Source organism: Mesitornis unicolor, unplaced genomic scaffold, assembly GCF_000695765.1.
Source record: "Mesitornis unicolor isolate BGI_N332 unplaced genomic scaffold, ASM69576v1 scaffold16969, whole genome shotgun sequence".
In the NCBI taxonomy this organism is placed as follows: domain Eukaryota; kingdom Metazoa; phylum Chordata; class Aves; order Mesitornithiformes; family Mesitornithidae; genus Mesitornis; species Mesitornis unicolor.
The window spans coordinates 15,757-31,263 of record NW_010208123.1 but is presented as its reverse complement, the minus strand read 5'-3'; the positions used below and the strand labels follow the sequence as shown (position 1 = coordinate 31,263).

The following is a 15,507-nucleotide window of genomic DNA, read 5'->3' as shown; positions in this document are numbered from 1 at the left end:
TTTACCCTGGAGAGCCATCCCTGGAGAGCCATCACTCAAGATCCCAGATAAGGCACATTGACAATGTGCTGAATGAAAGCCCACACTGCTGTAGCGGTAGCCTGCTCTCCCTCTGCGCCTGCAAACCTCCAGCACTCGAAATCCAGCACCATCCCATGTGAGCTTTGCACTCACAGCCTCACAAGGAAGCAAGCCCTGAATTTAATGTTTCTGAGGCACAGCAGGGCCATGGTGCACAATCTGAAGATATTTTTCAGGATTACATTCAAAGTGGATTTCAATATGGAAAAAAGAGTTCAATATTATGCTTTAAAAATATTAAAAACTCCCTCCACCTCATCTACTATTGAGGATTGCTACGAATATGACTACAAAAGAAAGTGGACAAGTGAGCCCTTTTGAATGCACATTAGTGCGCTTAAATCAATGGAATATGCATCTTGTCAGTTTGGAGTGAAGTAGGTTCAACTGTCATTTTACATGTAAAAGCAGACAAGGAAGGTATGTGGAGAGAAGTCCCAGCAGCTGTCACGCTAGCAGACAAAGACCCAGCACCCAAATAGCACAACAAAGAGAAGGACTGAGTTGTTTGACCATGGCCATTCCTCCAGCAACTCAGCAACAGATTTCGTTTCAAGGCTTCATTCATGGAGCCTTTCGTCTCATGAAAGACCTCAATGCTGTTCAGTTGGAAGTTGAGCAAACCCTTGCACCCAAGTTTCACAAGCTTGCCATTCAGGTTTTATATTTAAGTCTCGAGCTCTAAGAGACATGTGAAAACCCTCCACCAAAACCACACACACAGATGAAGCAAGCAACATGCCAATGGCAGAGAAACCTTGAAACCTGGCCTCCCTAGGGCTAGGCATAGGAATACAGACACTTGCCCCCTCTCCATGAGTAACATTAAAATATAAATATCTCTTTTTCTATGCATGTCAAGATTTTTGAACACTTCAGATCACCAATACAGGTTAGCAAAGGCGACAAGTTTCATAAGATGCTCAGTTCATTGTCCTCAGGAGCTGCAGAGGGGACAGCCTCACCAATACAAGCAGTGCCCGAGCCCACTCCCCTAATCTTCAGCAGTACAAAACACTTTATTCTGCTTCTCCATGCAGAGCAAACATTTTTTCCTAAAGAAACAACAAGAAGTTTTAGCACAGATTCATCCTTCCTTACTCTAGGCATTAAAGACAGGTTGCCAAGCTAAGTGTCTGAGCAATGCGATGAGTACTCCCCGAGTCCCTCCGCAATGAATGGAGAGAAACACAAACTCTCCAGAGGGAAATTCAGGATTAAGATGACTAAAAGAATATCTGCACTATTAGCCTTGAATACTTCACAGAACACTAAAATCTTAGAAGCAGTGAGGCTATTGTGAGGAATTGATGGGTAATGAAGGCTGACTGTCGGGACTTCACGGCCCCTTCTAAAATTACTCAGGATGGAAAGGCTGAATTTAGCACCCATCCGTCACCTTATCATGAGGATGCAACCTCATGCTTCCTACCACTGAGAATCTGGAAAAATGCAAAATTCTACCTCTTATCATCAAATCAGAATTAATTTATTCTTCCTATTTTGCCTTACTTGAAGGGGAAAAGAAAAAAGCCCTCCTTGATAAAGGAGGGCTAAATTTATGTCTTACCAAACTGAATGTAAATGCAAGGAACAGGAAACTTTTACTTGGAAACTGAAATTTCAAGCACTCAGTGGCAAACAATGAACTGGAGAGATAAAGATGCAATGGCAATGGTAGGGGACAGACCTGCCAAGCTTCCTGCCCACGCTGACTCAAGAGCATGTGTCCTACCATGATATGAACTGGCCACACTGTTCGCTTTTATTTTGGTAATTGGTATTTGTTCCTGTGAAAACCCCTACAAAAGCAAGTTGGAAGACCAGACAACAGTAGACCTGCCATCTCTTATAGACAGATCTTTTACTTAACACTTTAGCAAAAGTTGTAATCAGCGGATCTTTGTCCATTTATACAATTCTCTCTGCTGTGACAAGGATTGTATTACACTCTCCAGTGCCTGCCGGATCAGAGCATCCAGTCTTCTCCATCACTTCAAGAGACTGATCTGATAATTGAAAGCACATTTGCTATTATCTACTCTGGCTCTTTGGAAATGACATTACACAGATACGGTGGGGGGTCAGGCAAATATTGCTGCTTTTTTATTATTCCTGCCATTCCCTCGCTTGTAGTATTTGAGAAGTTCCCAGATCAATGGGATTACTTTATCTTTCTCCCTCTGCCTTTATCTCCTCCCTCACCCCACAGGTATCGGTGACCAAATAGGACACTCCACCAGGGGGTTTGCTTGACCAGGGTCACATGAAGGTCAAGCTTTTCACCACTTGCTAATGCAAAGCTTCCCCCCAGCCCGTCTTCTGGCTGTGGGTGCAGATGGAGAAGGTAAATGCTCCTTGGTGAAGCTGCAGAAGCAAAATCCTCCCCATATGGAAACTGGAGCATGTTTTGTGTTTTTAAATAAACAAAGCAAAAACTGAAAGATCAGCAGAGACCTTATTCCTGCAATAAACTTGAAGGATGGGAGGCTTAACTAGTTAGGAGCAACTCGGGCTGTATTTTTGCCTACCAGAACAAAGATCGATTTTTATTTAGATTGATTTTAAGATTTACATGTGGGAAATGGATACAATTGGATCAAATATATACTAAAACAATTTGTTGACTCCCATGAAAGCAAATAAAACCAAAACAAATTTCACAGATCTCATCTACCAGCATTTGAGATTTGTTTTATTTCATTATTTTCTATATATTTACAGAGCAGAAATTTGCTTAACTCTTTTCCACTTTTCTTTTATTGAAACAATAAGACTCTCTGCAGAATATTTTGCACTTGAATATTATCACCAGGATAGCATATGGCAAACTAGCAGCAGGCAGTTTATCTTCATCCTCTTTGTAAGCTAAAATTAGCACAATGCTTTTGCAACAGTGAATTATGTATTCAGACCAGTATGATATACCTAATACAACTTCAGATCCATCCCTGACTAACCTCCAATATTCAAATAAATTGATTACTAATTTTAATTGAGTATTAATATCTTTAGTACCAAGTTGGCATGACTTGAGAGGCACTTCTAAGTTTAATGCTGCCATTTCACCTACATCAACTGCAACAGTAAATACGATTTGTGTAATACACAGAATTTAAATTCATTTGTCTGAGGCAATTCTAATTTATATTAAAACATTATACATGGAAAGCCTGCTGCAAAATTGCGTATTTGTGCATACTCTGCTTTTCAGTGATACAATATAATTAATTGTGGTGAAGAGTTGATACACACGTATTATGGCTTACATGCTCCTCCTCCTGCAGCCTGCATTCCTGCAGACTGTCAGCTGGTTACTTTATTGGGACTAAATTCCACCAAGTCACCAACTTTACATTTCCCGAGGATATGGCTACACCAGCCCTCTCTGCTTGTCAGTCTGCTGTTCAACCTGGTAAATTATGGTCACTTCAGAGGTTTTTTAGCTAGATTAAATCTGCAGTGAGACACTAACATTAGCACCGCTTGCAAATTTGTTTCTTGTAGCTGTAATGCCAAGGAACTCAGCACAACTCTCTTTCTAAAGGTCCTGAAAAAGCCCTGTACTTCACAAGGATCTTACCATCTTTCTTGCCTGGTTCACAGCATAAAGTATAACAGTGGGAGATAGTTACATCCAAGCATGTGTATGACCAAACACAGACACGAACTACAAATATTTACATAATGACATCCAAAGACTTTGTGGCTCAACTTGCTCATGAACAAACAGCCTCCTGCTTTACCTACAGCCCATCACAGAACTGCAACATGGGACCAAACCCATCTTATACTGAAATGATGTCACCACCATTCTTGCTTTTACATAGCCAGCCTCACGCAGAATTTGCATTTGTTTGGAATACCAGACAGACACAGAAAAAGAGAAAATGGTCAGAAACCTGCACCAAAGCTTCTCCTAGGGCATCCTCACTGCCACAGCCAGGAACAGGAGAGCATAAATAGGAGATGCTTTACGAAGCAGGGAAGGGAGGAAAAGTATGCCATGAGCATAACTTTTCAGCCCTACTTTCTTGCCTCTTTTCCACTCCTGCAATTTGCCTGCATCTTATTCCATACTATTTAGCAAGAGGCAGCTGCACTCTGATGTTACAGTGACCTGAAAGAAACTTAAACAGAATTTTAAATTATGACACTTTACTTCAAGTAGTTAATACTTGGCCACATTATCTCTTTTCCCTGCTTTACAAAGGTCACTGATGCAGAAGTGCATGTGCTATAACCCAGGCTCCCAGGAAGGAGCACCGCGGTGGGGTTTCTCCCTCAGCGCTGTGCTGGGGAGGAGATCCTCTTGGCACAGCAATGAGAGAAACAAAAGATTCTTCACCCTACAAGCCTTGCTTCCATGACCTTCACTTGCTGACCAGACAGAGCTAAGATACACCTTCTTCTGAAGTCCATTGGGATGCTACAGACTCTCGAGTATTTTTAGCATTCATCCATGTGACACTAACTGCTATTCAGAGAGCTGGAGGAAGATTTAAGAATCAGTTAGGTTATGCACACCACCTTTAGCTCTTTTCTGGGGACATAACTGGTGCCTCCTAATAGGTCTTCTCCTGCCTTTCTGCAAAAGAGAAATTTACAGCCCTAAGATGACACAGAGGGTTGCAAGAGCCATCACTCTCCTATGACACAGGATCAGCCATGAAAAAACAAAATTGAAAATACTGCCCCTATTTTATTTTTATTTATCTGTATGATGTTTCTTCTTTCTGACACCTCCACATTATGTTTCTGCAAAAAGCAACCTCAAAAAACTACCTGCAAACCATGTGTGAGACTTTAAACACTCACGAGGAAGAAAATAAAAAATAAAATGAATAAATAAACAAACAAACAAATATATATATAATCTGTGGCTATTAGATGCCTGAGATACTACCTGGCGATGAGGAAGTTCCCAAACCACAGAGTGTGGGAGGCTGACAGAGGGCTCTGGGAAGGTAGCACTTGCCCTGATGTGACACTGCTCCCACGGCATGTCTCAGGCCTGGACAGGCTCTCCCGTGTCCTTTCCCACCTCCTGAACTCTACCAGCAAAAACTCAAGCGTGCCAAAGGCAAGATTCAAAGGCTACACAGCAAAGGCATGACAGCTATAGCAACAAGCCAGAGAGCTAGGTTTTACCAGTGACACCCTCATTCAAAGGCCCACCAGAGCAGCGTCAGGCAATTGCTTAGTAACAGCCCTGCAGACCCCTACCAGCTCAGGGAGAAGAGACATCAGGCTTCTCCCTCTGGTATTTCTCATGGCACCAACTACTGGGTCACCAGGCCAGCACGAAGCGGTCCCCAAAGAATTACACAGTGACAGGTGGCTCTGCTGCTGCCAAAAGCCACAGAGGCTGCCTTGATCACCCAGAGGAGGTCCCCATCTCATTCATGAATTTAAATTTAAAGAATAAAAAAATAAACACCCGTGTACATCAATGTGCAAAAAAATTATGTCAGCATCTTACAGCGTTGATCCTATTAATTAATCCCTTAAAGAATGCCCCCTCGCCCACAAACATATAATGTAATGCCAGCTTAATCTTACCTGAAAAAAATACAATGCAATAAGATTACTAGTCTGACTCTGCTAACTGTTACAGCACTGCTTAATCCTGTATTTCAGTGCTTTAACAAGCTCCTACAAAACTGTACGGAGTTTATCAGAGCAGTTGCTGAGACAAGAAGGACTTACGTTTTAAACAATATAATTCCATGGTCTTTTGTGCTCTTTATGCATTATTTTTATACAATGACTTTCATCCCTGAAGATCTCAAAGCCCATTGCCTGTTTCTGTTTCCACTGAAGGCTTTCTTTCAGGTTTGATATTCAAGCAGGATTAGAAATGAAAAATAAATATTATATTTCTCCAGCTGGAGCAGGAAGTTCACCCCCACCGCTCCTCGAATGCAGCCAGGATGGGTGACACTGAGCTGACCCCTTCCTCTCAAAAACTGCAAGGGAACCCACCTGGAACCCTGCCCAAAAACATGGGTGCAAGCATGACCTATGAAAGCATTGTTCCCTCATCCCTGCAATAACTTTGCCTTCATCCCCAGGCTGCCTTCCCTCCAGCACAGCCCTGCTCCACCACCACATACTCACAGCCACCCACTTCCCAGTCTTTGCTGGTTATAGACATATTAAGCTTCCCATGAAATAGGAGAAGAAAGCTCTGCTCCCTCCCTGTAATTATCAAATCAGCCCGAAAATGAGGAAGAATTGAGAATCCTCATTATACCACATCATAAAACAAATCGAGGTCTCGTGCTTGCTGTATGTTATTGGCACAGTCTGCCAACAAAACTTTACAAAGAGTGCAGGAATTCATGTTTGCAGAGATATTAAAGTCATAAAAGGGGAAATTTGTATTTTATTTTCCCACAGCCTAAATGAAGGTGAACCAAGCAAATATGGCAAAGAGCGCTAGTCAGATGCCATTTCCCACAGCAGCATGGTATTTTCCTCTGGGAATAAAACATTTTCCTTCAACTACTGCTTATAACTCTTATCAGTTCAACAGCAATAGAGCCATCAAGTCCAATATCTTGTGGAAAAAAGTCAAGGTCAACAAGTACTTGCATTTTCGTTTATCTTTAGCTGCAATTGCTACTGACATTCAATTGGGTAATAAACATGAGGACTGTCAAATGCTCTCAGCAAACAGGTGATCCAAAAGCTATCAGAGAGAAAGAAGCTACCGCCAGGTAATCAAACAATTCTGTTGCAACAATTATGATTTGAGTGCATTCATTTACAGAAGCAATCACCTGTCAAATTTGAATGAATAGCATCAAACCATTCCCACCACTGGGGTAATAAGGGTGAGAAAATACAAACTATGTCTACTTTCCTCCCAACAAAAGCATGCTGACATTAGAAAGAGACGTTAAAAATAGTGTAAATAAAAAATTTAGTATCTTATTTCCTGAACTCAATTTAAAAAAATATGTATTTTAACATAAAAAACAGAGGACATAAGTCCAAGTAGCTTGATCTCATGTTGGTCTCTCCCAGGAGCAATAATGTTTAGGAAACCCATACAGAAAGTGGGGTTACACTGAAGTGGCTGTGCCACAGCTCTGACAATCAGTACTTGGGCAGTTTCCTGACCCAGCGGTTGCATCTGGATCACGGTTTTTAATAGCTACAGAAGGACCTATTTTTCCACAAATTGGTCTAATCTCTTTCTTTCCCCTGCTGACCTCCACAACACACTGTAGCAATAAATTTAACCCAACACGTAAAACATTTGTGTTTGTTTTAAACCTGTAAACACTCTGGAAAGCTCCTGTGCCATGAGACTTGGTGAACACCCACCCTCAGTTCTTGCATTATGGGACAGGCATCTGCTTTCTCCATACACAACTAATTATTTTAATGACTTCTCTTCCAGCCTTAGTCATCTTTTCTTTTTTCCCCTCCCAGCATTTCACATGAGAGGTAGGAAAATGGCTTAGGCCAAGCAGCCTGATGGCACACCCTGTTGCACCACTAATCCAGGAAAAACTGCGTGTTTATAGGTTTATACACATTATGATAAAATGTTTTTCAAAAGTGGAGGCCATCTTAGGAACACAAATTTGCTTTTTTAACCTCCGATTTAAAGAGGTTAGCGACACACACCTGAAAGTCACTCTCAGCAAAAGACTTGGCTGAAGCCACTATGACTTCAAGAGGCAAATGGGGATTGGGTTGGTGCCTTCAAGATGGAAAGCATATAAGCCATATAGGGCAACCAAAAGGAGCATGCCCAGGATGTGTAGAGGGAAGAAAATTCCACAGAATAAAAGCAACAAATATTCTAAATCACATCATGTCAGTGATCTTCAAAAATCAAGGTTCAGGTACTGCCAAAAAGGGGTATCTTGGACACAAAAAACTTTAAACCTATTTCTACAACTTTTTGCAACCAAACCTCTCTTTGTACCATCCAAGGAGGAAAGCAAGACGCCCTTCAGTCTTACACCTGAGTTTTTAGGTAACAGATCAAGATGTGATTTAGCAATGTGGTATTTTTCACCAGTGTTCCCTGCTCCACATATTCAAGATCTTGCCCTCAGTAACATATGTGAGGCTGTGCAGACATGCTTTGAGGCCTGCAGAAGCCTTGCACCACTGATGAGATGCTCAGTCCAAGGTCAGGGCCATGTTCTTACTTACACATCTATGTATACACTAACTTGCATACAGTCACACAGATGTTTAATGGGACAGACATTTCTAAGTTTAGAAAAACTTGCCAAGAAAAAGAAAAAGGAAAAAAAAAGGACTGCAGCACATGAATTTTGCTGCTTGATTACAGACAGGCTGAGAAGTCAGGAATATTTGTGTTTCCATAGCCACTTTAAAGGTAAACAGTTCCAAAGTCTTTTTCCCTCCTTTCACTCTGCCAACGATGGCAATAGCTTCAGCCTGAGGGATCTGCCTCATGATGTGATGGCCTCTCTGCTTCCCTCCTGACTGGAAGGATTTCCTAAGCAAGACTGAAAGTCACATTAAACTGTGCTGAAATGGTTGTGCTGGTTTTGAACTGCTTATTATCTCTGGGGCTGACCTGAAAAACAGGTTGATACTTAGACAGAGAAATTCAAGTTTCCCCTGAAAGGCAAATAGGAGGAAGGCAGCTTTTTTACAAGGAAAAGAATTAATTTACAAGTGTGTTACCTATAATTTAGGCAAAACAAGCAACATTTCTAGGTATTAAAGTTAGCTTTGCCAAAGCAAAAAGAAAACTGCCTCTTAATAACAGACGTTTGGAGATAATGCAAATGATTAAAATATATTCTGACACCAGGCATAGATTGAGGCTCAAATCACAAGTGACACCCGCTTCCAAGAGAGGACTCTCTCTCATGCACCATACTAGAAGCGTAACTCTGCCTAACTGAGGCACGGAGGCTTAACACTGCCAAAATCTAACTTTAACAGCTGAAATTTCCACCAGAAGGAGGAAGAAAACAGTTTCACGCCCTCCGGCTTTAGAGCAGAATGATAAATTGACTTCATGTTGTTATAAGCATAATCCTCAACTACTCAATCACTGTTAAAAAATAAAACATGATTCTAGGGAGATAAAAATAATTAATGCTGGTGCTGCTGAAGAATATGCACCTACATGAAGAGTTTCAAATAAATATGAGGTTGTTTTAAATCTCATATCTCCTGTCAAAGGAAGAGGCACAGGTGCTCATGCTGATTTAAAGCAAACCAAGCTCTGCCCACTTGATGGAAAAGCAAGAAAAGAAAAGGAGATGGCAGAGCCTTGACAAGAAAACTGATACCACTCCATTTCCAAACAAACCTATTATGCTTAATTCGGGATTCACAATACATAAAGCACCAGAAAAAATACCAGGAGCAGCCCCTGTTGACTAATGCCCTGTCTTTTCCAATTGAGGGTCACATCCAGTCTAACTGATCGCACGATAATGGCATCAGAAAAGGTCAATCAAAGACAAGCCGAAGCTTACACTGCCTGGCTGACCTTAGGAGCTTGTGACAAATTGCTATCAGTCAATGTCAACTAATGACAGCGGCTCTTTGGCTAATCAATTGTTCTAAAAATGATCAAGAAAACTACTTGCAGGACAGCTCATTTTCACATCAATGCCTGTGGAGTATGAAAAGCTCATTTTTTTTGAGTTTTTAATAAGCTCATAAGTAAAGCAGTTACTTGGTAACAGAGGTCACCTTAGTGAAAAGACAGAACCTTTGTCTGCCTTTTACATATTCTTTTATTACCATATTATAGTAAAAATATGCCATGCCATTACTATGCCAGAGAGCTACATAATAAAGTAGGTAATACTTCATACTTTTTTTTTTTAATTGAGATAAATACTTCTGTGGTTTAAGGGCCTCTGTTTGGATATAAATAATTGTTGATACACTTGCCACATATTTAAATGCAAAGCAATCACCACTGGCACACTGGTGACGTGTCCACTTATTACTCACCCAAATTTCACATGACAGAGACAGTAGTGAAAGCCATGCTGCAAAATGCAGCAGCACTGCCAGGAAGTTAAGGTCTAACAGCAGCTATATTGTTCTTAAACCCACCCACCCCATGTAAGCACAACTTATTCCCACTATTTCTGACAGAATTCACATTCAGTAGGCAAACTGCATGCTCCGAAACCCCACAGCCCTGCAAAAGCAAACAGACATTTCCTCCCTGGAAGGATTTTGCATGTAAAAGCCAACGTGGAAACACACAGGCTTCAGCTGTGGGACGTATACCATGGCTCTCCTAGCATAGCAAAGGGGTGGCCACAAACTGGAGTTCTGTCCATCCGTTCATCATACCTCAGAATCATCTATGGTCATTTCTCAAAGTCTTACAGCCAGGCCATGCACTAATCTGCATTCATACATTAAACATTACCAAAACAACAAATCCATACTGGTCTATGGCTGGAGAACTGCAGGCACAATTATGCTCTCCTTATGGAAAAGCAAAATACATCACAGGGCATCATACCACAAGAAGTCCCTTGAGAAGTCGCCGTATTGTGAGGGAACAAGGAGACATCCTTCAAGCATGGCACTGCTTTTTATTTGAGTCTACCTCTTTACTTCGGTGACTCCCACCCATACCACCTGTACTGCTGAAAAGGATTTACCCCAAGGAAAACATCCCTCGCCAACCCAACCACCCTCAAAGCAATCTCCCTCCTCATCATCAAGAAGGAGAGAAAAAAAGCGCTAAACAAGAAACATCAAAACTTTTGTTTTCATCAGAGAAACTGCAAAATGACAGCAGTTTCAGGTTACACCCTAAACCTGCCTTGCTATAGTAGTTTCTCAATTTAAAATATCTTTTGTGGCCTCAGCTACTCTCGAGCTGTCCATAGGCAAGAAAGAAAGGAGGCAGGGCAACACTTAAGCTCAGCCATAATTGGAAGTATGTGAAAAATGAAGTGTCAGTTCGGTCAATAAAGGGCAAAGGTGAAGGGGAACTGCAGCCCAAACTCAGTGCGAAATGTGCTCATTAAGATACCCAATCCACAGGCTCCTGCCCACCTATCCCATTAGTCATCAGCCATCTGACCGCTTCAAATGCCTTGCCTCCCCGCTCTTATTACTTTTCTTCTCCCATGTCAAAAAAAAAAAAAAAAGGCAAGCTGGTATATAAATCCTTGCTCAGTCATCTGGAACATAATGTGGCCCTTCTCTCCCCCTCCGCCTGGCTCTGTCGCCTGCCTTCACAGCCTCCAAACAACTGCCTTGAGATTCCCAGCAATAATAAACACGATTGCCTTTTTGCCTATAGGTTGCCCGAACTCCTACAAAATCCTGAAAAAAAAACCCCACATTGCAGCCATTGATAATTTTTTATGAAGAAATATCGCTGCTTTATGCTCCTGGCTTAAAAAAGCAATAATTATTTGGAGGTTAAAAAAATGTTTTGAACTCAGGCTGAGGCTTGCACAAAAAAAAATGGGAGAGAAACAATACACACAAATAGATGACACTGATAGATTTATTTTCTTTTTCTTTTAAGCCATGTAGGAGAGCTAAACATGGGAATTAAAGAACCCCACTCTGGATTAACAGTGACTGTACCAGAGCTTTGTTCAGCATCCTCCTGGCCTGACTATTTGAAAATCAAACAAAATAGATCTGTTAACACCCCAAACAGGACTCTTTTAAAGTTAGAATATGCAGTAAGATAAAATAGCATTGCTCTGGGTTCAGCATCACCTGCCTGTACCGATGAACTTGCTTCTCTCTTTTTTTTTTTTCAATAGAATTGAGCAAGTTTCTTCTCCACTGTGTAAATTCAGATCTCTTTGCACCATTTGGAGATAGACATCCAATGGCCCTTCACAATAAGTTGAGAGCGATGGGAAAACAGCCCACAAAACTTTTTCATAATATTATTCTGCATTCCTGTACTATAACTATCCCTTACGACGACACAATATTGGGCCTTTATAAAAGGTTGTGTCAATGTGCTATGCAATAACATATCCTGCTGTTCAGTGGCACGAGAAGAAGAGCTCAGAAGAGCTCCCTAGCAGTTAAAGATGGATTTCTACTATAGATTGAAGCGGCTGGGAGTCATTACTATTTACTAAGTAAATAAATTTACATGCTAAAAATACTTCAAAATTTTTAGAAGAAAGTATCTCTACTGTTTTCAAAGGTAATTGCTCAACATGTGTTGTGCATAGGGACATAAATAGGTTAAAAAGGCACTTTGTGGGGACTAAAGGCAGTGAGGAATCAGGGAAAGAAGAAAAATATTCAAAAAGTCCAAAAACAGACCTTAACATAGTCTGGGTTCAGGACAAAGGGAGAAAACTCTTGCTAAAGGGCTTAAGCTGTCCAGTCTATGTGCGCCTCTGACAACACAGAGCTCACACTCATCTTCGTGATACCTTCAGCCAGATTGAAAATCCAGCCCAGAAAGTGTTTTTACCTACCCCAACAGGGGAAGTAGGTTGTGGGAACAACCTAAAAATAGTTTTAGAAGGTTCTATTTCTAGTTATTAGATATGGTTTTTTCAAACGGCAAAGGCACTTTTGACAGATGGAACCAAAAGGAACTTTTACAAACTTCTAAAAATAGGGAAGCCCATAATATACTGAATATATGTCATGCAATGTATGCATCTCGAGTTAACTCCTGTGGTTGCAAGTGTTAACATGCAGGCCCCCAGTCATTCGCTGCCAACCCTCCACAGCACCTGGCTGCTATGGCAGTGCCATGCCAGCTGCTTCTGCTGCCAAGAAAAGTAAATGGTAGCGGCGAAACCATGAGTTTGACCACAGCGTTGCCACTCCTCACATCAGGCCTCAGAAGAAAAGCCTTCAAATCACAGTATTTTGAATTTAAATGTAGTTGGGGAGAGGCAGGGTATTTGCTATCCTTTTCTTCTCTTCCTTTTAGGTCATTCAGGATGATGGTTTTTTACTTCTTCCCCATGAGGGAAGACTAAAACCACACTTTTTTTTAATGCAAGGTGTATATATACACGCCTGTGTGTGCTTAAACAAATGAGATTCCCCCATAATCTCAGCCTTCAGAGGCTCTTTGAGCAAACAAGATGTAAAGCTTAGCAAGACCACCACTACCCTTTCTGCACTCCTGTTCCTCAGAAAACCCACCAGTTCCATAGGTGACAAGTGGCCTGAAGGCAAGCCTCAGTAATGGAGACCCTCTGGACAGGGTCTCCTTTCCAAAACTCCTTTCCCAAACTTGACCCAAGAGCTCCAATTAACAGATTCCTTCTTTTTTTTTACTCTTTCCTAAACTTTTAATGCAACAAGCCTCCTTCACAAAATGTATCTATCAACTGCTGGCACAATTCCAGCCTCAATAAACCTTAGTCTAGAATTAGAGTAAAATTTTCAGAACTGGTTAAAGCATCACTGACAAGTCTTTCTGTGGATGTTTAATGGGACTCAAGCTCTAAAGTCACTAGTGCCATCCAAAAATCCTTCCTGACCGAGCTTATAGCATGCACCTTGCTAGGAGCATACCAGGATGGTGACGATGAAACATCAGATACAACTGGCACTCTGGACTGATACAATGCCATATTTAGGAAAAAAACAAAGCCGAAAAATCTTTAAAAGCACACCAGGAACTGAGAAGCTCAATTTTCAAAGTGCCTGAGAGGTTTAGGAGTACGCACATACCTGTCTAATAAGAGAACAGCCCTATCTGAGTACAAAAACACCTTCCAAACACCATGTTCTAGTTCAAAGTCTATTTTTGCAGCAGCTTTTTCACCCTTAAAAACCCAAGCTTGCTCCCAAAGCAAGGGGCTCCAATGAACATATTGACACCACTTCAACTATAGCATTGTGAACAGCACCACTAGAATACGTACGTATACATACTTGAAAGAAGAAAGGCCCCCTGAATTTATGTTGCATATAATTTTCCAGTAAAAGTCAGAGGTCAGAAGGTTACCAGTTTCTGCCTCAGCTCTGCAACAGTTTACTGTTCCAGGCCCCATTTTTACTAGGCTACACTTGCGATGAAGTCAGCAAATTTTCTTTAAACAATAAAGTGTCTCAAATACTTAAAATTCTATAAAGAGATGTTATTCACCATGTACGTTAGGTCCACATTAATTAAAAAATTAAAATATACTGATTTAGTTTAAAAACTGATCTTGTTAATTGCAGACTTTGCAATGCTAATCAGTACTGCTCAACTTTTTTTTGGACACACAATTCCTTTGTTGTCTAACAGCACTTGAATGAAACATGATCATAAAAACAGATTTTAAAGTATATACCTATTGTGAGTTCAGAGTCAACATCAATAAAGCACTCTCTTTTATATCCAGATTAAGGATCCTTTAAAAATTTTAATTGCATTAAATAAACACTAAATTCACTGTAGTTGGTCTCTTCAGAAAAAGTATGAAGCATTTAAACAGCTTCTCAGGAAAACCCAGAATTTTAGTTTTTTAGACTTGGGAGATTCTGAGATAGCACTAACTATTTGTAGTATGTCCCACTTCAATTGCACCAAACTTGTTTCATAGTCATGCTGCTAAATCAGTTACTCTGGCCTGGCACTCAAACAAACATTTTAGCATTCAAGTAAATTGGAATTGAGTAAAAAAAGTAAATAAAAGCACTGCTCAGGATTTCGTAAAATGGGCCAGCTAACATCTATTCTTTATATGCAGCATACTTTTGGTGGCATCTTTGAAATATTAGCATGCATTTCTGCAATCTTAATTACATTTTCTTTTGAAGATTTCATCTTTTAACTCATTTGAATGAGGAGAAAAAAAACCCAAACCCCTTCTCATTGCTTATTTTTATTAAGCATACTGCAAATTTGGTACATATGCTTCTTTAACATGTGCCTGCTGGCAGGGTCGAAGAAATAAAGATGTCAATCCTTTTACTAGGAGGAAATGGAAAAAAAAAAGTGTGGGAAAAAAAAAAGGAAGATAGACCTTTCTCAGCACAAACCCCTGAGTACCTGAGCACATTTCAACATTGGAAAGAGAGTAACCGGTCCCCGAGTGCATTGGTGACCACTTGTCAGTTAAGAAAGCATGAGGGCTCCGTTCCTACCTTGCTCACTGCTGTTGTCCCCGCTGTGCGATGTGTGTCCTCCGCTGGAGGGCCCAGGGGTTCCCCCAGAGCGCGTCGATGCCGTGTCATCATGGTCTCTGTTCCAGGAGGGCTGCAGGACCAAGAAAATAAAAAGTTAAAACCTGAGATGGGAAGAAGTGCCTAGTTCGTGTGTTCCCAGGAGAGTGGTACCCATGAGCAGACTCGTGGGAAAAGGCTGGCAAATACCTTCCTCAGATTATTCCTTCTGTCCAGATAGCTGGATCGCCACTCCTCAGTGAAAATAATATACTCTGGAATATGTTTACCGTCTAAATAATCCCATGCTTTATTACCATAGAAAACAGAAACATT

General features: G+C 40.9%; 1 protein-coding gene across 1 annotated transcript in view; it reads right to left on the bottom strand.

Moving 5' to 3' along the window:
- LOC104546879 (homeobox protein Meis1) overlaps positions 1 to 15,265 on the bottom strand; it is a gene marked incomplete at its 5' end in the record, with an annotated part of 81,409 nt that extends 66,144 nt beyond the window's left edge. Inside the window, one exon of the mRNA XM_010192383.1 lies at positions 15,154 to 15,265. Coding sequence (XP_010190685.1) covers positions 15,154 to 15,265 — 112 coding nt within the window. The remainder of the gene's footprint in view (positions 1 to 15,153) is intronic.
- Between the last annotated feature and the right edge of the window lie 242 nt (positions 15,266 to 15,507).